At 44.4% G+C, this 26,379-nt stretch overlaps 1 protein-coding gene across 1 annotated transcript in view; it reads left to right on the forward strand.

Moving 5' to 3' along the window:
- The first annotated feature begins 1,052 nt into the window (after positions 1–1,052).
- Positions 1,053–26,379, forward strand: part of atp2a3 (ATPase sarcoplasmic/endoplasmic reticulum Ca2+ transporting 3) — a 43,412-nt gene continuing 18,085 nt past the window's right edge. The window contains exons 1-8 of the mRNA XM_083665370.1: positions 1,053–1,370; positions 11,372–11,389; positions 11,752–11,834; positions 16,236–16,340; positions 17,027–17,165; positions 21,687–21,767; positions 22,172–22,257; positions 22,542–23,006. Coding sequence (XP_083521496.1) covers positions 1,253–1,370; positions 11,372–11,389; positions 11,752–11,834; positions 16,236–16,340; positions 17,027–17,165; positions 21,687–21,767; positions 22,172–22,257; positions 22,542–23,006 — 1,095 coding nt within the window. The 5' untranslated portion in view covers positions 1,053–1,252. The remainder of the gene's footprint in view (positions 1,371–11,371; positions 11,390–11,751; positions 11,835–16,235; positions 16,341–17,026; positions 17,166–21,686; positions 21,768–22,171; positions 22,258–22,541; positions 23,007–26,379) is intronic.

The raw sequence follows: 26,379 nt of genomic DNA on the forward strand, positions 1-26,379 counted from the left end.
ATGTGAAATGCTATATTGTTGAGTTCAGAGTCAGATACAAAAGTTTGTACGAGAAATACTCATATGAATAGGAGAAGTGCATTGGGCCTGGAGCTGTGGTCACGGTATCATCTATTGGGTCATCCAACAGGTCTGACTGACTGACACAGCACCCTGAGAGAAAGAAGGGAAAGAAGCCTTGGAGGATCAGGCCCAAATAGGTCCGATGTTAGACCTAGCTGACCTGAATGATGTGAAAAGAGGTATGCAGGCTTCTGTATGTATGTATGTGTGTACAATACATTCATTCAATGTAGCCATGTTGCCTGTCATCTATACAGTAGTTCTGAAAGTTACATAAGCTATACAAGTTATAAATAAGTTTGCTATGAGAGAGGAGCCTAGCTGTGAGCTAGGACAGAACTGGAGCACCTTGTTCCCTTTATACTTCCCTCCTTAAGTAGTCCCAGTCCACTGCACTACAGAGGGCCTATTTGATCTTTTGGATACTGTAGCTGGGGAGTTCTTACTGCAGTAACGTCACACTGACTGGAACCTGGTTCCCCTCCCTTTTGCAATCCCCCAACCAAGGCTTAAGTAAACCGTTTCACCACTGAAAGTAGGCTAGTAGGCTATCCACAAAATGAACATAATGTTCAGTACATGTATTTCAATATAAAAAAAATACAAAGAGGCAAATGTTGTCATACAGGTTTAAAATGTTGCACTAGTTAGCGCAATACACAGAATGGTGCGCGCATTTGTAGCAATGATAACGACAGTGAATGTGATGTTGATTTAACTGTAGCCTGTATCGAGCGCGAATATTGCTAAGGTTGTCTATTCCTGTGCTGTTCATAAGCAATATTATTATACTTATACTTGGATGTACAATTGGCTTACTAAAATCCTGAGGGTTAACGCTCAACTCAGGTAAAGCGAGCCAATAGGAGCGCAAGAGAGTGCTCAAACACACTCGCTCACCAAAGAGGCGGTCCCTCCCCTCAACACAGCACACCTTCTGATTTTGATGAAGAACGGGCTGCAATCTTATCTATTGGGCAATAGCAGCGTCGCTAACAGGAATCCGGAGGTACAGCTGCAATCGTCGGCTCGCAGAAGAGGCAGGTGACATTCTACGCAGATCCACCTCCGCTTGGCAGTCTGAACGCACATCGGTGGACATTTACGTTGTTTATCTTTAATTGTCATAATAGATGATACTTATATAACTACATGCATTTCAAGTTAATTGTTTAGTCAGTTCTCCGAGATGGAAAACGCGCACACTAAATCGGCATCTGAAGTTTTAGAGAACTTTGGTGTGAACGAAAACACTGGGCTGACACTTGAACAAGTGAAAACCAATTTAGAAAAATATGGACCAAACGGTGAGTAGCATATTGTGGCTGATTGTATTTTCACTATTATTTAACTGGTGATATGTAATGTTATCATGGTTAGACCACAGTGCAGTGAAACATAGGGAAGTATATTTAAATAAAATATTTATATAAAAATACACGTTGAAAAACATGATACTCTGTCACTCATCAGTAGCCCCACATTCAGTTGAAATATTGCTACAAACAAACAGCTTTCAAGTGATATTATGCTCCAGTGTTAGTTTTAAGTCATTTGTCGGACCACTGAGCTGCGCTATATTTCTTGTTCTGCACAAAGTTGTATATGGGGTAGGGGAACGCACGACGCACTGAACCAGAACTCTCATCATGGACAATACTACCCCCCCCTCCCTCCCCCCAAAAAAACACTTAACTGGAATAGGCTCCTAATTCAACACCTGTGTTAGTCCAGGAAGCCTATCACATTGTCGACGTGGAGACGTAGGCTAGGCTATATCTAAATGGCAGAATATCGACCGAATCATTGCATTTTATATCGTAACAATTTCCATTTCAGTCTTCAGCTGCACATTTGGAAGTCTCTTGACGCTAGATGTGTGCTGCTATCATGATGCTTCTTTTTAGTCATTAATGTTGTAGAGGGAGTAAAATGCCACTTCTCATTATGCAACATTATAAACAATGAATGCAACATTACATGATAAATGTTTACAATACTCTATAGAATAGAACAAACTGCAACAGCGTACTTTGTGAAAGAGGAAATGCATACTGGTATACTGTACCTGTCTTTCCTGCTATTCTGTAAGGGAAAGACAGGAACATCTGAGGTAGCCATGCGTAGTTAAGGAGGTATTTTTACAAGGACATAGTGGAAGATACAGAAAAGATACAAACTTGAATGACCTGTTTTCACTTCAATCCCCAGGGGGGTTTTAATACACATTGTGAAATGTGTAAACATATGAGTATTAACCATCTAGTTCTGTGTCAAAGGAAGGGAGTCACCTTGAGAGATTGTTTGAGTGATCTTTTTTACAGTTAGTTTCTATGCCAAAATAGTATGGCATCATTACTAGTTGAGGGAACCCACTTTACAGCTGTGCTGCCTTGCTAGTGTGTAATACCTGCAGAAAATTATTTCTAGGTTATTATTATGAATGTGTTGTACTGAACTTGGCACGCACCCATCAACACCTTTACTACTGTGCCTCTATGGCCTGTCATTTGCATGGGTCCTGTAGCTGTGGAGGAGAGCAGCATATTGTCAGAGTGGAACAGCAGCCCTTTGTTGCACAAAGCTAGTGTACCCAGAGGCCTGTGATGACTTCATGGAAAAAGCAGCGTCTTGTGTAGATAGCGTCTCTTTTGCTTTTAGCTGTGAACTTCCTGCTTGTGTGAGTACAGAGATAAATGCCGGAGGGAATACCCTTTCCTCTTTGGGCTGATTGTATACTGTAGTAAACCATGCTGCTCCAGAACACAGTCGACACACTAAGAATGTGTTTATTTGCTGTTTTAGTGCATGGCATTGCTGAGTGATGTGCGCACACACTGTGGTTCATTCCCTCTGCTGAAAAACAGCAGCCTTTGTAGTTAACTGCAAGGACTTAATGTGAGTTAGGTGTTTGTTGCAGTGAGCCACTGTTCAAAGCTTGTGTGGGTGGCGTGCATTTGTGTTACAAACCCTCCATGATTACTTATTTCTCTCTGACATGGGGAAGAGTTGTTTCACACGGAGGCAGGAGTTGTGTAGTCTCAGTATTACTAGAGTCATTATCGTGACATGTCCACAGACGTGGTGTCCTAAACTCTAACTCGTATACACACGAGGAGGTTATTGCATGCCACTGACATGTTAGGGGAACCCCATAGAGAATATCCCTAGTGTCACAGTAAGTACAGTAACCAAACCTACACTGTAGGAGGTACCACTGGCATTCCAGAGAAAGATGTATGGCTTGCCAGACTCTCAGACAGAGACATAACATTCCTACGTCAGAGCGGGAGGCCTTTTTCACGGTCTGTGTCACTGGAACTCTTAGATTGAGTGTTTGACCACCAGAAGCAGGCAGGTTGGAATAGGCTCAAAAAGGGGTAACCTGATGTATCATCACTCTGAGCTAGGTCAAAGTTCAAAGGTGAGACAGATGCTTACACATTACAGTGCCTTGCGCTTACTGTTGTCTCAACTCTGCAGAGGGGCTTGTGTTTCAGGTCTGCTTATCCTGGCTCATCCCTAGTCAAAACTCTGGTACTTGGGATCTAATCAGAGTCTATGTGGAGGCCATACACCGTATATTTTGGAAAGGAAAGAAATAGCACATCAACTTTCTCGCTCTGAGGTAATGCACAAGAGCTTGAATGCTGTGTTTTACCTCGCTGTCAAAACTGGGGCTTTGGTCTGTAGATGACATGAATATGGTTACAACTTTGGTTAGTGTTGTTGAGATCTCAATAGCATGCTTTTTTAACAAGAAGAATGGAGAGTTTTTATGTGGTTTCTTACAATTAGGCTGATGGCTTTGCCACAGTAGAACAATCTTCTACTGTGAAACAGGATGCTGATGTGGTCTCTTCTCTCATGTTTAAAAAGGCTGTTTCAGAGTGATGATACTTATCACTCATGTGCCTAAAATGTTCACCACTTCATGTGATTTAAAATATACGAGTTTCCCATCTCACAACACATCACGCAAGTACAATTATTTGCCAGATAAAAACTGTACTTTTTGTTTTTGCACTTGTGTGTGCTGGTTCATTCAGAGCAGCTACATGCTGCATGTTTTGGGTACGTTACTGTAGCTCTTTTTGTCCCACTACCAGATGTTGGAAAGTTGGCCTGTCCCCACTGTCTAAATGACCTTTCTACAAAGAGATTGGGGGAGGGGGTGGGAGGTTGACTGGCTCTTTGCACATGTCCCATTTGAAGTCCCTCTCAATGGCCTTGCTACCTCAGGTCACACTCTGTGGGCACGCACGCACGCACACACACACACACCCCTCCACATGCTCAAGCACACTCACTGTCTGGGAATATGGAGAGTGTCATTTACAAGAGAATTTACAACTTCACTTTTAGTCGGCGGGTGTGACTTTTGAGACCGCGAAGCGTGTAGTAAAGGAAGGAAGTCGCAGGCCTCTCAGCATTCTCAAGGTGCAAAAGGAATGATGTTTATGCTTTGATACTTCCTTGTGCGTCTTGTACCTCCACCCCTATAGATGACGCTTAGCAGGCTCTTTTCTATCCCTGTGTTTGTATAATGCCACTGCGGTAGCATGTTAAAGGTGGGCCTGATGTCAGCAGTGATGACAGGGTCTACCAAGAGTTAAACACAGACCTGGGATCAACTCATCATCATATCCGTATATGTTCTACAAAGAGAGGGATTAGCCTCTTCAATAATTATATTTGTTCTATTTTAGTTTATAATTGGGCAATACAGCATCCTGTACAATCGTTCTATCACCACAATAATTACAACTTCCTTGTAAGAGAGAGGAGCACCCACATCCATAGTGTTGATTCACTTCCTGTGACTTGCGTTTGCTCCCAGCAGTTTGGTTGAGGTCCAATTTAAATAATGTATGCCCTGTCTGTATAAAGTATGTGAGCATGAGTTCCCTTATTTCCTGTCAAATACTATTTCCTCGTTCCTCTAAAAAAACCTGTCCCTTACACACTTTTCACCTAAGTTTTTCTTGTTTAATTTCAATGCAACAAAGGAACTGAAAATAAAATTATACTTTGCCCCGAACATTCAATTTATATAACATCTCGGTGTCCTAGCAGGGAAAACGGAGAGGCGACTTCACAAAATGTCTTAAGTCCTTGAGGTGTTGAGTCACTTCCCTCCTCCAGTGGGCTCTGTTCTGTGTGGCTGCTTTCAAAGTATCTGAGATCTTGTGCTAACTTGTCACTCGTCTTTGATTCTCACCTCCCACCTCTGCAGTCACCACGGCCTTCTAGAGAGATGTTGAGTCACTGAGCGAAGAAGCAGTGCCGCACGCCTGTAATATGTCATAAAGCTGTTCAGTCCCACTCACAGAATTAGCGTTAGCTGTGTGTGTGTGTGTGTGTGTGTGTGTGTGTGTGTGTGTGTGTGTGTTGAAACCTGTAAGACACTTGCCACACTCCCAACCATTCAATAGGCAGCTCAAAATGGAACCTCCAATAATTTTCAATGATCCTCACGTGGGTAGGGTTCCAACAACCGAATTATAATTCCAGTAAAAATAAAAACACTTAAGCAATGTCCAATTTAAAAAATATAGCTGGCTAGCAATGTTAACTGATTGGTGAAGTTGATTGGCTAACACTCACTAATTTGCTCTTCTCAAGAGGAATGAAAAAGGGGAGGGGGTTGTTGTTTTTGAAACATAATTTCTGCTCAAAGCAAATCAAAATGTCAACTCTCGCAGCCAATGTTCCATCCAAACGACATTGGCTAATCCAAAATTCGCCAGACCTCAAAAGGAGCCATGAGAACAATGTGAAGTATGGCTACTCGAGACTACTGAGGAGTTAATTGTCACTGCATGACCAAGCCATCGTCACCATAGCTGCTCTCAGAACTGAAAGTCCACATTAGATAGGTATGTAGGTGTAGTTGCCTGGCTTCCCCACCAAGGGAAGCCAGGCAGGGCATGTCATTGCATGGCAGAACTTGTAACTTAAGCTAAGGTTTTGGCACAGGCCCCAAACCCATGTACTGTACGGTCTATATCTATTGCTATGTGTGCACTCACTAGTCTTGCTTTAATGGCAGGAAATGATCTCCATCACCTTTATAAAGTTTGACAACCCAAACTTGTCATCTCTCAAAATGGCTGCCTCTCGAGCCAAATGGAATGTAGTGAGAGGTTTAGCCAGAGTTGGGCCAGGCCTATATCCTGGTTCAGTTACCACAGCTCTAGTAAAGTTGCACTGCTTCAGGCCATGGGAGAGACATTGTGCCAAACATCTGCCTACAACACTGAGAGATAGGGTTTAACAAGAGAGCACTGGACTGGGTTATGGAGATGAATTAGTGCCTCTACTATTGTAAATATATCGAGTGCAACTCACGTGTACCATGATCTGTAAACAAAAAACACAATGCACAACTATAATTTACTATCTACACAAACATCTCTTGACTTCCATTTATAAACCATTGTTTTAATAAATGCAAAATTATTTGTAAATATGGATAAAGACATACTGTATTGATAAAGACAAGACATTTGTGACTAAACTATCTAACATTTGCAAACAAACATCACAATGTGAATAAAAATGAAAGCAGTGACAAATATCTTTTCAAAGTTGTAAATAAAAGCCTTGTTGTGTAGGTATCTAATCATTTCAATACAACACTTTCGCTTTCGCTGTCAAATCAGAATCTCTCACGTTCTGTGAGTTCAAGGAGAATGATCCACAAAGGCATGGCTTAATCTTAGTTGACTGTCTCCATTTAACTAGAACATCTGGGCTGCAGTGGGTTTTTTTCCAGTAGGCTGGAAAGGCTTTTGCAAAACGTCCTTTCACATTTACAGAATAATGCTTGGTTTATACTCAGTTGGGCAAGTGTTATTGACAGAACAAGACACAACGACATCATGAACATTCCAGCCCGACGTCAGTTTTGGTTTGGTTTTATCTAATCTATTCCAACATTAATATCCCTGTTTATGTACTAAAAATAGCTTATCAAAAAGGAATTTAATCTAGCTGGCATTTTAACAAAGATCCTTGCTTCTCTTTCGAAATTGTAACAGTTCCCATTGCTAGCTCTGACTACAGTATTGCTAGCAAAGTGGCTAGCTTGTCAGTTGAAATGATGACTAGTTAGCAAACTATTGACTTCGCAACGCTTTATTTATTACAAGAAAATGAGCCCACAGTGAACTTTTGAAGGGCAGAGAATTCCTTTGAGAATTTTAAAACTAACTGTAGGGTGTTCAATCAAAAATGCATTGTTTGACCAATGATTCAAATAAGCGTAGATAATCCTCCAAACCGCATGTCTCTATCACAATCCATTCAAAAGTTATTGGGAGTGTTTACCTTCGAAGGATGGCAAAAAATGAATAAATAATAGGGTGACTAAATCAATGGAGGCCAAAGAAAAAAGTGGACAAAAATCAGGAAAATATAATCCCTAATTAGCGCTAGGCTATTACTGTAACCCACATTAGGCTACGTATCAGGGTCGCTACTAGTTTTATCTGCCGTTACTTTCCCAAAATGACTAACGTCATCACTCTGTGCATCCCTTTTTCAAGAAAAGCCAGGAAGCAAAACTGTTTTACAGGGTCAGGGTTTCTAATTGGCCAGTGGGTGACCTGTGTGTGATCTTACCTCAGTGTCTGTCTGTGCTCACTGCTGCTGCTGACCAGTCTGTTGTTAATATCATCATTATAACCATTTCATGTGTATCCTGCACAATGAACAGAAGCCTTGACTTCCTCTTCTTCTGTAACTTAGAGTGTGGTGCTTAGTATCATGGTGAAACATGCAGAGGGATGTTTTGTCAAGGTCGGACCCTGTTGCAGAAGTGTGTGTGTGTGTGTGGGCAGATGACGTGTTAATCAAGTGTGAAAATGGTGCTGGGCATCTAATAAGGGAGAAACAGCTGGCATGTCAGAGTGGAGGCACCTGAGACCCTCATTCCTCCTCAGTCGTGACCATGATCCTCCTCTGCACCACCATATTGGAGAGTAATAAACAGAGACTCCCCTTGCCCCCACACTGACCCCAGGTGGACCATCTAATCATCCTAACCATGGGCAGTAAGACACACACACACCCTCACTCTATGGCCCTGACATGATCACACACTCGTGGTACCCTCCATAGATACAGTATGAATGTGAATGATGAGTGACATCCACTGACTAGTCACTATCATAAGCACCCCCCCCCACACACACACACACACACACACACACATCCTCCTACACACCTTAAAGTTGCTTATGAGACATACTGTATCATTCACATTTAATACGGTTAATGACTTCAAACCTTTCAGACAGGAGAATACATAGAATTTTTGGGTAGGCAGGGTGGAGTGTGTCATTCGAGGTTACCACTTTCACATTTATAGAACTGCTTTATATTCCCAGTATGTGGCCACAGTGTCATGCTGGCTGGACCTTTCCTCTCACACGGCACCAGAGCCCAGGCCATCTAGAGGTACTTTCACTGCTGACTGCCCTCTATGGCCCTCCGCCACACTGCCTAACTGGATGCTATTTATTTTAATAACAGTGGTTATCTTCCTGAGTGCAGCAGCCTATGCTACAAACTGGGGCTATTTCATTGCCACACGTTTATTATGAGATTCAGAAGGCCAGCCGTGGAGTTCACTGTGTTCAGGGCCTATGTATTTCATAACGGTTATTTCGGGTGGATTTCGACATGCGTTGGCGGCGTTACCCAATGAAACACGGTTTTCCAGTAGTGTCCACATGCCAAGTAGCCATGGCAACTCTTTTGAAAACTTTCACATATTTATAGAGGAGAGTGCCCGAAATCAGCCCTGTTGTCAGTTGCTTTCCATATTATGACATGCGTTTATTAGTCATCCTGGGTTGTCATTCTTTAAAAGGGGGAGTTAAAAAGGCTCATGTGTATAGGAGTCTGTAGTGAAAGCTACTGTAACAGCAGATCTCCTATCCTGTAGTGATATATGGTGGGCTTCCTGCTGCTCCCCCTGGCTCCCTGGCTCTCCGGCCATGGACATGAAACCCCACTGTTGTTGGCAACTGTGTCCAGGAAGTGCTTCCCCTCTGCTCCGACTGGTAGTGTGTAAACAGGCTGGCTCTTGTTTTCATTGTCTGCAACACTCGGCCAGGGAGAGAGACAGAGAGACAGTCAGTCAGACAGACAGACAGAGAGAGGCGTGGTGAAGTCAGTATTTTGGAATGTGCCTGGGCAGGCCTGGGCTGACACAACCCAGATGACTACGAGGGAATCCTTGGCACAGGGCAGACGGGGAACCCCGTTCAACCCCTCAAGCCCTCCCTCTCTCTCCTTCCCTCCCTCCCTTCCTCTCTCTCCCTTCCAGCAAGCCTGCCTTTGTCTCACCGGCACTGGGAGCTGCAGCCAGCCTGTCTGCCATAAAAACATTACACAAGTTTGGAGGCACAGTAATAGGGAAAAGGGCTTATGTCAGACTGGCTGAGCATGGAAAACAGCAGGACATTTCTTCTCAGACATTTCTGGAGCCTCTGGCACAGTGCACTGGGAATTCTCCACTGAGCTTTACCTTGTCCAGCTGGAATACTTACCCTGAGCTTCTATATGCATGTTGACAGTTATTCATGATGAGTTATTGTTTATTGTTGCACACACTGACAGTGACCTATGAAAGATGATAAATGTTTGAAAATGGCAAAATGTATTAGTAGTTTTCTAATGACTAATTTGTTTTTTAAATTTGGCCGTTGATATAAATGGTTTGTAAAGTCCTGAGCAGTTTTCTAATTCAAGTTTGATCTTTTTCATGGCCTCTGTTCTGCCTACTTGGATAACATAATCAGTAGAAAAAAGAAGACAACTCGTTCTTCAAAGCACAATACCCGCTTTGTACAATTTCCCTGAACCAAGTCAATAGAAAACAATTTAATTAAAGGATATTTAACCTGAAATCATCAAAAGACTATTTTCCTCTCCTACTGCTAAAATGGAAAGTTTGTTGGAGTAATTGCAAGGCTGTAATTGCAAGGCTGTTTCTGAAGTCACTTGGCAATGGTACAACGCACTTGATTATAAACCTCTTGTGTAATTCCGGGAGTCATGAGATTAAATGATTTTACTTTGCCTGTGTGTGCGTGAGTGGCTCCAGGGTTTGTTTTTTGAAGGAGTCTCCGGGTTCACGTCATGGCTCCTCCACTTTCCAACCCCCTCAGCAGGATCGCAATGACCGTGTAAAACCAATGCCAGATCCTACAGTAGTCAAGTCAAAACATGGGATTTCCTGGCTTTAGAATGGTAATTGAGGCCAATGAGAAGATTATTTCCCTGTTATCAAATAAAGCAAACTGGACAATCCCCTCACATGATCCTTTTAGTCCCAGACAGACCAGCCGTAGAGGTTGGCAACAAGTAGCAAGGACATCATTCTATTAGGAATGGTTTGATTACTCGTTTATCAAAGCATTCTGTAGAGAGAGGTGGTGGTGTTTGTAGCGTAGGGATGACATGAAACTCACTGTTTTGTGGTCTAGGCGTGGTGAGTGCATGATGAGTATGTCTTTGATGTTATGATGTGAGTTCTGTAGGTCAGTTGGTATGCTGAGTACATGATTGCTACATTGTGTTGTAGGGAGGGAGTGGTTGCTCATCCTTCTGTGGTCTGTGTTGTGGTGGGTGTTGTAACTGTGATCTCCATGTGTACCAGATGCAATGTGTTCTGATGCATCTCCCTCCTCTTCACCCTGGCCCCCTCCCACATGCCTCCTGCTCCATGACACACATACACACACAAACACACACACACTTCACCACCGCCCCATCAGGCCTCTATATCACTTAGTGCAACTGTACACTTTATATTCAGTTTCAGAAATGTCTTCAGTTTCTGCAGACTACACTGTCTAAGTGAATATACTGTACAGTACATATCAGTACTCATATGCTGCTGGTAATCTTATCAAAGCCGAGTTCACAGGACTGTATACGATGCTTAGTTGTATCAGGAAACTGAACCGCTCCACTGAACAGGTGAGAGGTAGAGAATGCTAACATCCTTTTTAAACCACAGAGACGTACAGTGTTAGTAGTCTACAGACTGTAATCCTCCAACTAATCCTTAGTTCAGAAACACACCACGACGACACCCTCCCTCCATTTAATTATTTAATCAGAATTAAGCACCAGGATTCTGCAGTGTTGTATGTACATGCCAATGCATTTCATAGCCAGTCTAAGTTAATCAAATATATTAACTTGTTTTTGTTTGTGTTGTCTCTTCTCCCTCCCTCCCTCCCTCCCTCTCTCCCATTCCTCCACGGACTGCGTTGTGTGACACTGCCAGAGCTCCCAGCTGAAGAAGGTAAATATTGATCTTTCCAATGTGGCGTCCCTCCTCCTTTTACAATCTGATTATTAGCCTTAACACAGAGAGGAAAACCCAGAGGGTACACAGAGCTGCAGAAGCATCCCACCCAATAATTACACACCATTCTGTCAGTACAGGAAGCAGAACTGTAGTATTATAGATGCCCTGATATCCCTTATTCATCACGGTACTGTATGTCCAAAGCACCAAAGTGATGTTCAGTGTAGGCATCCCACTTCCATTCAGAGCAAGGTCTTCATTTTCAAAACTGTTCAGTATCTCTGACCTGATGATTTATAGCTGGATTGTATACAGTTTGTGACGTGTGTGTGTGTGTGTGTGTGTTTGTGTTGTAGGCAAGTCCCTATGGGAGCTGGTGGTGGAGCAGTTTGAGGACCTCCTGGTCAGGATCCTCTTGCTAGCGGCCTGTGTCTCCTTTGTAAGTACAGCACCCACTGACAGGACATGTCACTGCTCATCACCATCTCTCCCTGCACTCATCCAATATTCATAGAGGTCAGATGATTTGTTCAACAGCCTACGCCCCTGTGGGTCTCCTGTTTTTGACTTGGGTACAATGGTTTACAGCATTGTAAATGCTGCAGGAGTGGCTACATACTAGGGTTGAATGGTGGGAACCTGGTTCCCGAGATTTCCCGTCCAAACCCATTCCCCGAGATAAATAAATGTGAGAAACCGTTAAATTATAATTAATTGTTTATATGAACAGCGTGACGTGAAATGGAACTGCTGTTAAATTATATGCAATGTCTAAATGGTACTTCTGTTCGGCCTCCTCTGCTCTGCTACTGTATCTGCTTGATCAGTCATCAGCGCTCAGTGTGTGCGCTGTTATCGCCGACCGTTCAATTCAAAGCGCACTCATTGTTTATGCTGAATCTGTACACCTTGAAATGCAGTTGATACGGTAATAAAAAGGTTTTGAGGCCTCGCCATCATTCAGGCCACCTCTGTGGAGGCCGAATGGGTGTGTGGCTATAGCTGTGGCTATATTTGGATATGATGTAGGCTAGCCTATGCGTTTTGACCGATATTATCTTTTGTGAAAAGCCTGATTTATTCTGCTTGTTGGGTGTTGATTTATTTATTTAATTATCACATTTCAATAAGTTAACAAAAATAGGCCCAGATGTACCCCACGTTTGTTTTATGAAGTGGTTTGTTCATTTAAACCTGTTCTATTTTTGCCTCTGTGATTCAGCCTGTTTCAAAACCCCAACGTCATACCGGTAAATGAACCTTTTAAAAGAAAACCTTAGGAGGTGATCATGGACTTTCTTGTAGTTCACCGTTAATGTCTAATGTTCACATGAATCGTTAACAACACCTAACACCAAGCGTAAACTCCTGACGATTCATTGTAACTTAAGAGCGTGGTAATAGCATATTGGGTATTCTAAATAAAGTCTAGGATCCAATATTATCGAGTGTCTGTCACACAGGGATGAGCAAATCATTATCAATCATTATTAACAATAAAATATATTGTACTGGGGAATAAATATGTCTTTATTCTAATCCCGTCCAGTCCTTTCTCTGTCCTTCAGAGTTGTAATTCCAATTCTTCACTCTGAATCGGCAATGAAAAAATGGCATCGGTGCATCCCTAGATACGATGCCTGCATCAGATAGAATAATAGTGACCCTGTGTTTGGGCTGCCTGGGGAATCTTGACAAATGATTTTTCCCATCTATTTCTGTATGTCCCCAGTGCTTCAGGATGGAATTGGTGTGCTTTTTTGGGAGTAGGAAAATAAGTATTAAAATCTATATGATACAATATATCTGCTATAAGTTGCTCTTGTATTGATAATGCTTGTTGAAGTGGGAGGCCTTGAGTACAGGCATAGGCTGTACAGTGACTGCAGAGTTGGAGTGTGGGTTTATTTTTCCTAATGTAAATTGGGTTACCCTTACTTGTAATTTAAATGTGTTGTTTGCAGTGGAACTGGGCCCCTGTTCCACTCAACTGATTTACAGCTCCCAGAGCTTCACAATACCAGCCAGACCTGCCTAGTCTGCTTGTCCCTATTCAGCCCTGAAATTCCTCCAACTTCAACTCTCACTCTCATCTAAAGCATTCTTTTAAGCCCCGTCATCCCCCTTAGACCTAACTACAGACAAACACACACATGCTTAGACCTAACTACAGACAAACACACACATGCTTAGACCTAACTACAGACAAACACACACATGCTTAGACCTAACTACAGACAAACACACACATGCTTAGACCTAACTACAGACAAACACACACATGCTTGATGTCACTACCCGGCCCACTTTGTTTCTTAGTTGTATCAAATCATGCAGTGTTGGTTGGATCCGTTCCCTTGCACCCTTTAGGACGGAATGCAGGTTAAATTATATCAGTGCCTCAGAATGCTAACCTCATGTTGCCCATGACCTGAAATCCTGTGGTCCTTTTCAAGTTTAGATGGAAGTACATGTGTGGTTCCCCCCAGTGCTGACTAATGGGATACGAGAGAATGAACCGCAGAGGTCTGTGTTGAGGCTATCAGGGCTACAGAGACCCAACCTCAACCAGGAACTCATTTGTGTGCCTATGAATAGTATGTAAATAAGGGTATTGAGCACCCCTGACTTTTTGCATGGCATGAGAGTAAAGATGCTTGTAACCAGACAACAGCAGAGCTAAGGTCAGATTAGGTGTAGCCTTGTTGTTTTCAAACTGATTTGTTTTGTATATGATATTTATCACCAATATGTAGGCTATAGAGGAGGTAAAGGTAGCCCTTATTACAGATAATAGTCCACACAATTCTTCACTCAGTGATCCATATAAAGACAGTCACTACAGGTAAGGGTTAACAGGGCTGAACCATACACCGACCGACATTGGTCACCTGAAACAATGATTGGACTTCCTCCATTTGATCCAGAGAAAGGCTGGCTTTTATTACTTTTTCCATTGCATTATGTGAGAAAGGGTGTTTAGGTGAAGCTTTGGGTGTGCAGGAAGGGAGTGAAAAAGTCAAGTGAAGTGACCATTCAATTGGATCTCATGCCTCCCTTGTTCTCATACCTTTTATGTAAACAAACGACCTAGCCAACGACTTGTCTTTTGAGAATGTTGACATTTCTCTAATTTGTTGAAGTTGTATTTGTTTGGAACTCTTTGGGCAGTCATTCATAGTAACCCATCTGTTTGTGTCTGAGGCGCTCAGTCATGTTAGATGGTGAATTATGTCTACATTCTAACAAGCTTTAAGGGGGGGGATTGTTAAAGTCTTGGTTCCGTACCACTGATTAAAAACTATGATTAAAGCATAGCAGGATGTGTTTTAAAGTCAAGGTGAAGTTATACTGTGGTTTGTCACCGTAGGTAGGAAAGGTTCACCAGTATAAGGTTGAGATGGATGGAAATGCCACAGTGATGAGACTAAAAGGAGTCCCTCAGTAAGTCCTTAAGCCCCGTGTAAAACTGTGTCTTATCCTCCTCCTCTCTTTGTAACTCCAGTCCACTAAAACTAAAAGCACTTGCTAAGTGTCAGAATTACAACTGAAAACCCCTGTGTTTTTTCAACTGGCCACACTGAAAGGACAGATCGTGTTGCCCTCCATCAATATTCTCCACACAGAGGGGAGATTTGCGGGCTCCAAACTACCGTGAATGATGAGGTATCGACCAGGCTTGAGGCACCACGCGCCTCTCTGCTCAATACTCTGCAGAGAAACTACTTTTCTAGGATCCGGTTAAGCCCTGTGTTATCGCCAATGATGCATCTTGGTGCGTCCTCTTGTGTATTAGCACCTTCTCTCTCTCTCCCTCCCTTCGTCCCTCCATTACCTATTTGAATCCACAGCATTTCAGTGCTGTTGCTGTAATCTCAAGCACATCTTCCCATACACCTATAGTACTATACACAAGCTTAGCCCCTACAGCTTTCAATGCTGCTGTGCATCAAAATGCTACACCAATGCTGTACTGAAGGACTTCAAATGAGCCAACATTCTTATGTTTGTAAGAAGAGTTAAATCCCTCCCTGATAATGTAACATAATGCATTAGCAATACGCAGTGGGGACGTTTCATCTTGCATGCAGAGTGCGTATTTGGGGTAAGTGACAGGGAAAGACTGTCAAGAGGGGCTGCCTTACAGAGAGGTTACCTCGTCAGATCAGGTGCTGCTGCATGACTCATACTCTTATGTTCAATGCGGTTTAGATTTCTAACAACCCAAGGCTGGATGTTACATGTGCTACAGAGATGCATTGTTTTTGATGGTGTTTTGGGCCAAATAGCGGTCATTACATAGTGGGCAACTTGAAACCTGCTATTCCCGTAGTCCCACTCTGTTGGAGAATGTGCACTCAGCGTTTTGGCCACCACTCTGCATGCAGAAATGTTACTCTTTCCTACTATTACACTTCATTAATTTCCTCAAATGCGATCCGGTTGCCATTTTGGGTCTGAAGGGGCTTTTGTTTCCACTGAGCACCTGTATTTACTGTAGAGGAATTGCCTTAGGCCCTGTCACAATCTGCCATGGCAACAGTCTCTCCATTGTTACTGCTGGGGCTGGGACTAGAACAGGCAGTCCCTTGAGCGCCAGTGGCCTTAGCCACTGTATCACCAACCACTAGAGCTGGAGGCCACAGGGAGAGACTACACCTTCCACACAAGACGCATGGGAGACGTCCATTTGTAGAATGGGCAAAACATAAAAAACAATGAGCTGTTTGCTGATGCACTACCTTAAAGCCAAAAGGTTACAGTTAAGTCCAGGGCATATCACGTGATGGTCTTCTGTAGACTGGACACTCATTTGTACCGATGTGTGTGTGTGCTCCAGGTGTTGGCTCTATTTGAGGAGGGGGAGGAGACCACCACGGCCTTCGTTGAGCCTATCGTCATCCTGCTCATCCTCATCGCCAATGCTGTGATCGGAGTTTGGCAGGTAAGATGAACGCCCTCCTCTTTTTATCTATGTGCGTGTTTGCTTGCACAGGTGTGGGAACATCTGAAAGCCCGTGGGGGTGTGTGTGTACAGGATACAGTATACGTGAATGTGTATCTTGTCTGTGTGAGTATATTTGTGCTTGTGTATTGCTTGTCATTTGCTCACCTCTCTATCTGTTCATACCTAGCTAGTATTTGCCAAGAGGCTCTGGTGCAGAGAGACCATTTATTTTACGGTGTCACTTAGGGTGAGGGTGTTGTATAATATAGGATTTATCCTTTGCACAAACCATATCTCGTGTTTGTCTTTTGATCATCACGCCTGTCAGTAGGACTTTATTGGTGTGCGGTGGCTAGGGAAGACTTATCAACTGCAACATGGAAACCATGGAACTCATCTTCAAACCAAGCCCGTACTTTTATAAAGCTTGTAAATAGCCTACAGTATATACATTGGCCGATGTGCATATCTGCTCCTAGAAGCCATTGAAGCTGAGTCATTTACACATTAAAAAAAACTGTTGTTCTTGCTTTTCAGTCTGTGACGTCTTTTGAACCTAACATGAATGATGCTGCACAAACACAGTTTTGTTTTTACCATAGTACCAAATGTGGCTGTCATACAGCTGCAGTATGAACATTTGGTGTGTTTTTATGCTGAACCGGTCTCTCCCCGTCGTCCAGGAGCGGAATGCAGAGAATGCCATTGAGGCTCTGAAGGAGTATGAGCCAGAGATGGGGAAGGTGTTCCGCATGAACCGCAAGGCCGTGCAGAGGATCAAGGCTCGGGACATCGTCCCCGGGGACATCGTGGAGGTGGCTGGTAAGCAGGATTGGCACGGGGATTAAATATGAGGAAACCAGTTTTTTCACTGTCTGCACTCTCACAGTTTCAGCACATTCATGTCCTCTATGTTCCCTCTCACCTGGCCTGCCCAGATCTAGAGACACACACATGCACAAACCTATGCCAGCAGGACTGGAAACACTACTGGAATATCTTTAACTGGGTTACATAAGGTTACATAAATTTCCTCTGGGCCCTCAGATGCCAGGGCCACAGCCGTGTAAAGTGGCTGTGGTCGTCTCTGTATTTAGTGCCATATTTACATTTCCAGTGTTCCCCTAAGTTTTTCCATGCTCACAGTCTCACCACCTGGATGCTGCTGGGTGTTTGTCAGTTTCCCTCTCACTCGCTTTCCCTCTAACAGGTTCTCTCCCCCCAATGCACACAAACACACACACACACACACACACACACACACACACACACACACCTCTGCTGCACACTCGCCCATGTGTAGGCAGGCTCGTCTAAAAATAACCTTGTTGTCACTCTGTCAGAACGTCTGTGTATGGCACACACACACACACACACACACAAGTGTGTTTGAGCATCATCTCATCAGCATAGTGATTAGTGTTTTTTTGTGTACACCTTGACTTTGCCTTGCTAATGATCTATCTCAGTAGCAGCAGAATGATGTTTTGGGAGGAGGGCGTGAGAAAGGAAGGAGGAAGGGAGTGAGGGAGTGGGGGAGGGGGGGATCACAACATTCATTGATAATCAGTGCATTGCTCGTCTCAAAGGCAGTCACAACACAAGATAGGGAAGGGAATTGCATTCTCTGAATGGGAAATGTTCCAGCTAGAATGAAGGAATCGCTTCATTGTAAATTAAGAATTTAAGAAATTACCCATTCCATTCTATAGATTACAGCGTTCATGTCCCTTAATTGTCTGTATCAATGTACATGTGTGTTTGTTTGGGAGAGGAGGAGGGATGTTGCTGGTGGCGGTAGGGTGTATATTACCTGCTTCAGTGCAGTAGGAAACAGACCCTCTTTGTGTGTGTCTGTGTCTTGGCTGTGACAGGCCCACATTCCACTGTCGGCAGAGCTACCCCCAATCCATACGCGCACACGCACGCGCACACACACACACACACACACAGCAGACCAGACAAGTTTACCCTGGGGAGAAACAACAACACACAATAGCCTGTCAACAGCCTGTCACCATGGAAACCAGTCTGAGCCCTGCTCACCTGTGCTGTCGCTTGTCTCTAGAGAGGTCGAGGTTCTGTAGCACCCTTAGCCCAATTTCTGGCGAAGGTATGCCTTATATCTGTCAATGTGCGGTGTATGTGTAGGCTCTGTACATCAGACTAGTCATAGCTATATCTCCAACAACCTGGAGAGAACAACTTGCTGTTTAAATGGGGTGTGACTGTGCTAGTTGTCAACCCCCCCCCCCCATCCAACCCTCTGTCAGCAGCTCTACTACCTTTAGAGTAATTATGAAGTTTACAACCCCACCCTGTCCCTGCTGACTGTGAGTGGAGGGGAGGGCACACACACACACACACACAAACACACACACACTGGGGCTATAGGCTATAGCCCCCCTCCTGGGAAAGGGGTCGTCCACAGACCTTGACTGCATGACTCAAAATGACAGGACTGATTTTATAAAGACAGAGACAAAGTAAGAGTTCGACTACTGCCTCTAAGGCATTTGGGTGAGTGAATTTTCACATAGCAAATCTGTCATGGCTGGTGGAAATGGCTGCTTCTCTGGGTACAGGGAAGCTGTTAGTCTGTCAATGGTGGGGTAGGGTGGGTGAAGGGGCACAGTTCGAAGGTTGTATCCTATGCTCAAATGTGGCCTCAATTATTAAGGAGGGCATTAGAATACTCCTACAAGTGTATACGGTTTCTGTAGAAGTGTGCACTAAAGCACAAGGGTGTGTGTGTGTGTGGAGAAAAATATCCACTCCTCCTCCACATAATCTTGTTGCTAAGCACTGTTAAACACCAGTAAACACTTGGTCCATGTAAAACCACAGTTTCTTTTCATACAGAAAATGTGTGTCAGTGTGAGTGTGGTCCTGACTCCTGACTAAAACATGTTCAGATTTGATGACAAAGAAAACAAACATTTCTTCCTATATTTTCTTCCCTCCTCTTTGATTCCGAGGCTTTTCTGAACATAGGATTAGCAAGTGTCAGTTCCATGGGAATTCCAGGTGAGGGGTTGAGTAAGCATGATTCTGAAGGTTGGAAAAGGACACTGTCAACCACACTGCCTTTGAGGAGAAAAAACAAATATATTTACACAAGTTTCCACCCTCCCCTGCCTGCCCGCTGGCTCATTGTCCCCAGTGCCAGCCAGCGTTACGCCACAGTTATGATTTGCGCCTCCAGTGGAACTTTCCTGGGTCTTAAAAGATGGAAAAGCTCGACATGGTCTTAGGAACCAATACAGGCTTTATTGAAGGCCTGAGGACATGGAAACCTGGGAAGAGCTCCCTCGGAAAACATAGTCACGGTTGTCCCTCAAGTGGAGGGGTGCTCTTGCACCAGTTCACTACGCTTGATGTTTTTGTTAAATGCTAATGAATGGATCAGTCCTCCTAGCTTGTCACCAATGTTGCATGTATTTCAGTTTGGTGGAGATAACAGAGCTGAGTCATGTTGTCTCATTCACTAGTCAAGTTTCTTTAGGAGAGTCTGGACATCTAGCTGGCAAGGCTGACACTGGTGTGACCATGACGCACCAGGAGATTGGTTATGGTGGTTATCCATGACAAGGGCTTGAATCAACCCTACGACCAACAGACAAAATCTGTCTTGAGCTCAGAGCAGATGTTACTGTGTGTCCCTGAGGTGAATATAGGATAATCTTTACCAGATTAATCTCCAGTGCTGCCGCACTAATTTCAGATGTGCATGCAATGGGTCAGCCTAACAGTTTACATTCCACTCATAATGGTGTAGGCTGCATTATGTTCAGCATTCACAGTCTGAAATAGGAACGTACCCGAGCTCACAGTATTAGCATTTAGATTGTGTCTGGGCCATTTCAGACAGGTAGAGAGAGTGTCTGGAGGTGTGACGGAGCACTGGAGTGGAGTGGAGGGAGGGTTGAGGGTGATGGGTGGTGGATGCTGGGAGTGGGAGTTTCAAAAGCCTATCGGTTGCCCTCTGCTTGGCCTGGCCCTGTGGATCTACAGTACATTACTGCCCCTCGCTCCCACACAAACACAACACCTCTCTCCCCACGCTGTCACGTTTTATCTTTCTGTGTTTTTCCTCTCTCTCTCTCTCTCTCTCTCTCTCTCTCTCTCTCTCTCTCTCTCTCTCTCTCTGGTGGAATGGGAAAGGCAGAAAAGGACAGGGAAAGAAGAAACCCCCTGTGTCAGATATGAAGTGAGAGATGGGGGGGGGGGTAAATGTCATATCAAAGTTAAAGTCAGAAAAGAGAGACTAGGCCAAAATATGGAAATGGTTTCGCAGAGAATAATCGTTGGTTATGGGTCACGTAATGAGTCCAATGTAAAAACGTTCTGTAAGTATTATAATTGTTTCCATACACTTACTCATGCTACTGTTGCCAGGACCTGTTTGTTACAGTGACTTACACACACACCATCTGTACAGTATGTGGTTTTGCTGAAATGCCTTTAATTGGTACCTTAGGTTTGGTCAGTGAGGTAGTCGTTGAGGGAGATGGAGGGGAGTCAGAAAAACACCCTGTGTGTAGGTCATGGAACAAAGCTAATCATAGTCATGTTGCCTGGACAAATGCTCTTCCTCTTCACCCCCAGACAAGGGAACAGAGAGGAAAAGAGAGGAGTTGGGCTGAGTGGGCTTGACTGCTGCTAACATTTTTTTTTGTGTGTCGATCAGATTTTGGAATTTTATGTGCACAATCTCTGGAACCTCCTCTTACTGCATTGAGCAATTCCTCTGTCCCTGACCCTGTTTGGCTGCCTGACAAAACCTAGCAGTCAAAGTAATGAACATGGCTCAAAGGCTATTAGGTGCCATTGTACACGTAGATGTCCTATCATGAAATATGAGTTTAATATAGTTCACTGCCAGAGGGGTGAAAATCCATTAATTGGATTAATTCAAGCTGTGCTTGTCTGACTCTTCGCCTCTTTGTGCGGAGTGAGTGTTGAATCAATTGGTTTGGGATGGCAACATGACTCAATCTGTGTTGTATTGAGCCTGTTGTTGTTTTCTTGTGCCTGCTCTTGGTTTTTGAGGTAAAGCTCTCTGTGGAACGGTTTCTTTGCTCAAGGCTTTGATTGAACACTGCTATTCGGTAGGTTGTAATTGAGTGTCACCTGGGGAATGGGGGAGGTTGCCGATGGTTTCATACCCCGTCTTCTCATTTCCTTTGTGGTTCAAGCTCCTCTACCATCAGCCCCACACCTTTACAGGTCACTCTAAAGGCCACACTGATTTAACATTTTACTCAGCTTTCTCTTTCTTTTTTTACCTCTCCTCTCTCTTTCGTACTCTTCTTTCCCTAAACTGTGTTTTGTTTTGTCTAGTTGGTGACAAGGTGCCTGCAGACATCAGGATCACATCAATAAAGTCCACAACCCTGCGAGTGGACCAGTCCATTCTCACAGGTACAAACTGACTGGCTTATTGTGTTCCAACCGAACCCGAAGGGACCTGAAGGGACCTGAAGGGACCTGATGGGCAAGACTAGACCAGATTTTCTGACATTTGATTTTGACTTAAAAAAAAAAAAAAAAGTTAAAATCTATATATTCTTTATTCTTTATGTATTTATTTATTTAAATCTCAGACCTGTGTCACCCTCTAAACTGGCTGGGAGTTAGCCGAAGCAGCAGGCCTCTTTACACTGCACATTCATCTTAAATTCCAGAGCATCATACAAGTGTCATTATTTGTTAGAAAATACCTTTTGAGAATACATGTAAAACAAATGATTAGTTGAAACATCTTGCATAGGTGTCAATGACTGTTGTAATCCTGCGTAATAGTCTGCTCTAATCCTTTTCTGCAGGGGAGTCTGTGTCAGTCATCAAACACACCGACCCTGTCCCTGACCCGAGAGCTGTCAATCAGGACAAGCAGAACATGCTGTTTTCTGTAAGCATTTACTTCCTGTTGGGAGCCAAGACTCACGCTGGTCTGGCCTGCATTCCGCCATATCAGGAACTCTGATTCCATCTCCCACTGACGTGTGTGTGTGTGTGTGTGTGTGTGTGTGTGTGTGTGTGTGTGTTGTACACCAGCCCACATTGGAGGCACATTCATGTGTATGGCCCATTATTAAAGCTAACAATGGCCAAACATATTTTCGATCTAGACCGTGGTACCATTCTTCAGTGTTGGTTCTAACCCCAACCCCTTCCTCTGGTGACCTCTCTCAGGGCACCAACATTGCTGCTGGCCGCGCCATCGGCATTGTGGTCTCCACCGCTGTCTCCACAGAGATCGGTAAGATCCGTAACCAGATGGCTGCAACAGAGCAGGAGAAGACACCGCTTCAGCAGAAGCTGGATGAGTTCGGGGAGCAGCTGTCCAAGGTCATCTCCCTCATCTGTGTAGCCGTTTGGGTCATCAACATCGGCCATTTTGGGGATCCTGTCCACGGTGGCTCCTGGGTGCGCGGGGCCATCTACTACTTTAAGATCGCTGTCGCCCTGGCTGTGGCTGCCATCCCTGAGGGTCTGCCCGCCGTCATCACCACCTGCCTGGCCCTGGGCACCCGTCGCATGGCTAAGAAGAACGCTATCGTCCGCAGTCTGCCCTCTGTGGAGACCCTGGGCTGCACCTCCGTCATCTGCTCTGACAAGACGGGCACCCTCACCACCAACCAGATGTCTGTGTGCAGGGTAGGTGGGACATTACCCTGACAGTCAAGTCTATGTTACTACTGTGATATTATTGTCTTATATGCCATCGGTGTGAATCAAAACTCTGCATGTGCAGTACAGTGTGTTATCAGCAATGTATTAATGTTTGATATTCATTGAAAGATTGTTGTGAAAGGATGTGATGTTCTGTATCAGTATATTTGTTCCAGTTTATCTAGAGAAGCAAACGCATTATACTGTATCTCCTCATTTGATAGACACTTCCTACAAGCGTTTGGGAATTTCCTTGGAAAGGCAGCAGAGGTGAAACAGTCGACAAGAGTGTGTTGTTTGTTAGCTTGGCCAATCTCAAAGCCCCATGTCTGTTATTTCCAGTGAGTTAGCCCTCTCCTGCAGTGTGTTTTTGGAAGGAGACAGGCAGGGGTTAGGTATGATGGAAAATCCCTGTGGCGCTGTAGTGTTTACCCTCATCAGCCAGGCTTGTGATAGCTTGACTAGTGGCACAGGCTGGCATGACCAAACAGCACCCAGCAAATGCTCCTCTCACTCACCCTGAGCTCTCCTGGCACAGAGCACCAAGCTGCAGGAAGCACAGACCTCAGATACGCTCCAAATCTCAAACCTGATGAATAACCATAACTAATGATGAACAGGGATGTCCTTTATGTACAGTACATAAAAAGGCCCACACATGCTGTATAAGCAAAAACATACACACACACACACTACGATTCCCAGATTTCCACTCCTATTTGAGGTCTGTTGGAATCCCCAAGCCCTTCCCTTTCCCCTCCACAGCCCTGTGTGCTTGACCGTGCCGGTCTGCCCTATTTGTCTTGGCACTCATTTAACCTCTTGAGCAGGATCTGGCACCGCACCCAATACCACACACACACACACACACACACACACACACACACACACACACACACACACACACACACACACCTCCACACCTGCCAATTCACTCTTGACCTCATGGCTCTGATAAAGAATTGCTCATACTCATCCTGGCCAATAAAATGACCACATGATGTTTACTGTTCGAAAGGGTCAAATGATGTATGGAATGAAACTCGATTTGAATTGAATGACAGTGGCTGAGATCAGGCCTGCTTTCTTTCTGGGTATTTAGCAGACTGTTGATATGGCCTGTGCACCACTCTGTTATCTCCACAGGTCATACAGACACAACTAGGCCTATATCTGGAAGTCGTGTCTGGACGAGACTGTGTGCTACTGAGCTCTCTCCTCATTCCAGCCAGGCTTTCATGGAGCCCAAGTGTCTTTTGTCTTTGCTCAGTTGTGTGGAAAGACCTCAGTGAGTGAGAGAGAGAGAGATTTCTGTTTCCTGCAGAGGGGACGCTACCCCCACTCTCCCTCTCTCTGTGTGCGATGACGTGGGGTAGAGCTGGGTCTGACTAATGTGTAACAGCAGGGAGTTCCCTCCAGCAGGAGCAAAGCAGGGTAATCTCCCAGAGCTAACCCTGGGAACCTGACGGAAACGGTCTTGCTCTGGTAAATATTTACCCTGTGCTCCCACGTTTACTCCTTGACCCGGCCGTGTTAGCTTTGTGCTGGGAGATAAAGGGATACACAGACCCACTCTCACTCCTCACACAGGCACTGTATCGATTTTCCATTGTTTTTTACATTCAGTGGTGTCAGTGCTGCCTTAGCCTTGAGATGCAGCACTCGCTGTGCCGTGGCCCTGATAAGAATGTACACTATCACCCTGGAATATCCTGTTTCCCCAGCAGTATCCGTGGGGATATCCCATGGCACCACTCCACACACAGGGAATCCCTCCATGTCATGGCGTACCACTGAAGTTCCATTACTCACAGGGGAAACCCAGACGATGTCACTGCCATCACCATACACACGGGTTGAGTGAATTGGAATTGTGGAGAGTTTAGACGACGGGCGCCATTGGCTCGCATGAATCGTGCAGTGCCCTGTTTCCATGGAGACCACATATTAGGCCGTGAGAGGAATATAAACTGACTGAGGGAGACATGGGTGACCATAAATGCTGCTGGAAAAGACTTATAATCTTCCTTAGTCCCATAGTTGTGTCTGTGAGGATAACAGCAGTTATTGTACGTTGTCCCCTAGGCTCCCAAGGTTACTGGTGTATTTGACGAGAGCTTTGTGTCTGAGAGGAGTATTGTGTGTCTAGCCCAGCCCATCTCATCTCATTTCAAGCAGAACAGCATGTTTCAGTCAGGGACTGGCCCACAGCCACAGGGGCTAGAGTCTATGAGACAACTGCATTAATTTATAAATGTTTTCATTGTCAGTCACTCTATTCATTTAGTGCGACTACCTACAGTACAGTCGTGACAAGAATGAGCACTTGTAGACATGTGATCAGAGTGTGGATCTGTGTGGTGGTACAGCCTGTCTCGGTTGGAGGAGCAGTGGTTGTAAAGCCCTGGGTATAAAAAGCACACATCCTCTGGAAGCAGACCTACTGAATGGGAAAGAAAGTTTTATTGGACGGCTGCTTCATTAATTCTTTAATCAGCCAGATTTAATTGTGTCAAATTGAGTGAAGCCAGGCCATGAGGGAGTATTTTTGTGTGTGTGTGTGGAGGGTTGTGTGTGTGTGGAGGGTTGTGCGTGTGTGTGGAGGCGTGTGTGTGTGGAGGTGTATGTGTGGTTACTGAGACTGTGTTGAGCCCAGGTGACAGGTGATTATGGAAATGGTATATTGCTAAGGGGGAAGTGCTGAGTGTTGTTGTTATTGTGGTGTGCATAGTAGTGCTCAGAGAGGGCATAGAGTCTTGAGTACCCTTAAAGAGATGCTACGGGATCGTTGGTGATGACAAGCACACATACACACACCCACACCCCCACATACACGCGCACACACACACACACACATTTTGGGCTTGAACTAGAGCTATAGCCTAGAGCCTGGGCGTGTATAATACATCATCGATCAATCACTTACCTGGCGATATGTCAGCGAAATTGTTGGCTGTAATGCATAGACTTTCCTTCAGCAATTTCCTGATTGAGGATTTTCTCTCGTGTATAAGGAGACAGATTGCGTGAAATTGACATGCTGTGTTTCATTCTTTTTACCCACATTTTAGAACCAGTGGCTGAAATTATACAAGTCGTATCTTTCTTTTAGAAACCCCCCCCCCTCACTTTGTTTGGTCACCATATTAAGTGTTCTGAACAGCCTGTTGTTGTCCAGAGTAGCATCCCCCTCCCCCCCTCCCCAGGACTCATCAGTGTGAACAACAAACACGTCATGTGACAGAGCCAATCGATCAGAGCACTCTTACAAATAAACTAGATCAGATCAATTTTCCATTCTACCTGTGTCATCACAGCTGCAGCCAACACAGAGTAGGGAGGATGCCCAGAAACACAC

This window comes from Argentina silus (assembly GCF_951799395.1).
Source record: "Argentina silus genome assembly, chromosome: 2".
Taxonomy (NCBI): Eukaryota; Metazoa; Chordata; class Actinopteri; order Argentiniformes; family Argentinidae; genus Argentina; species Argentina silus.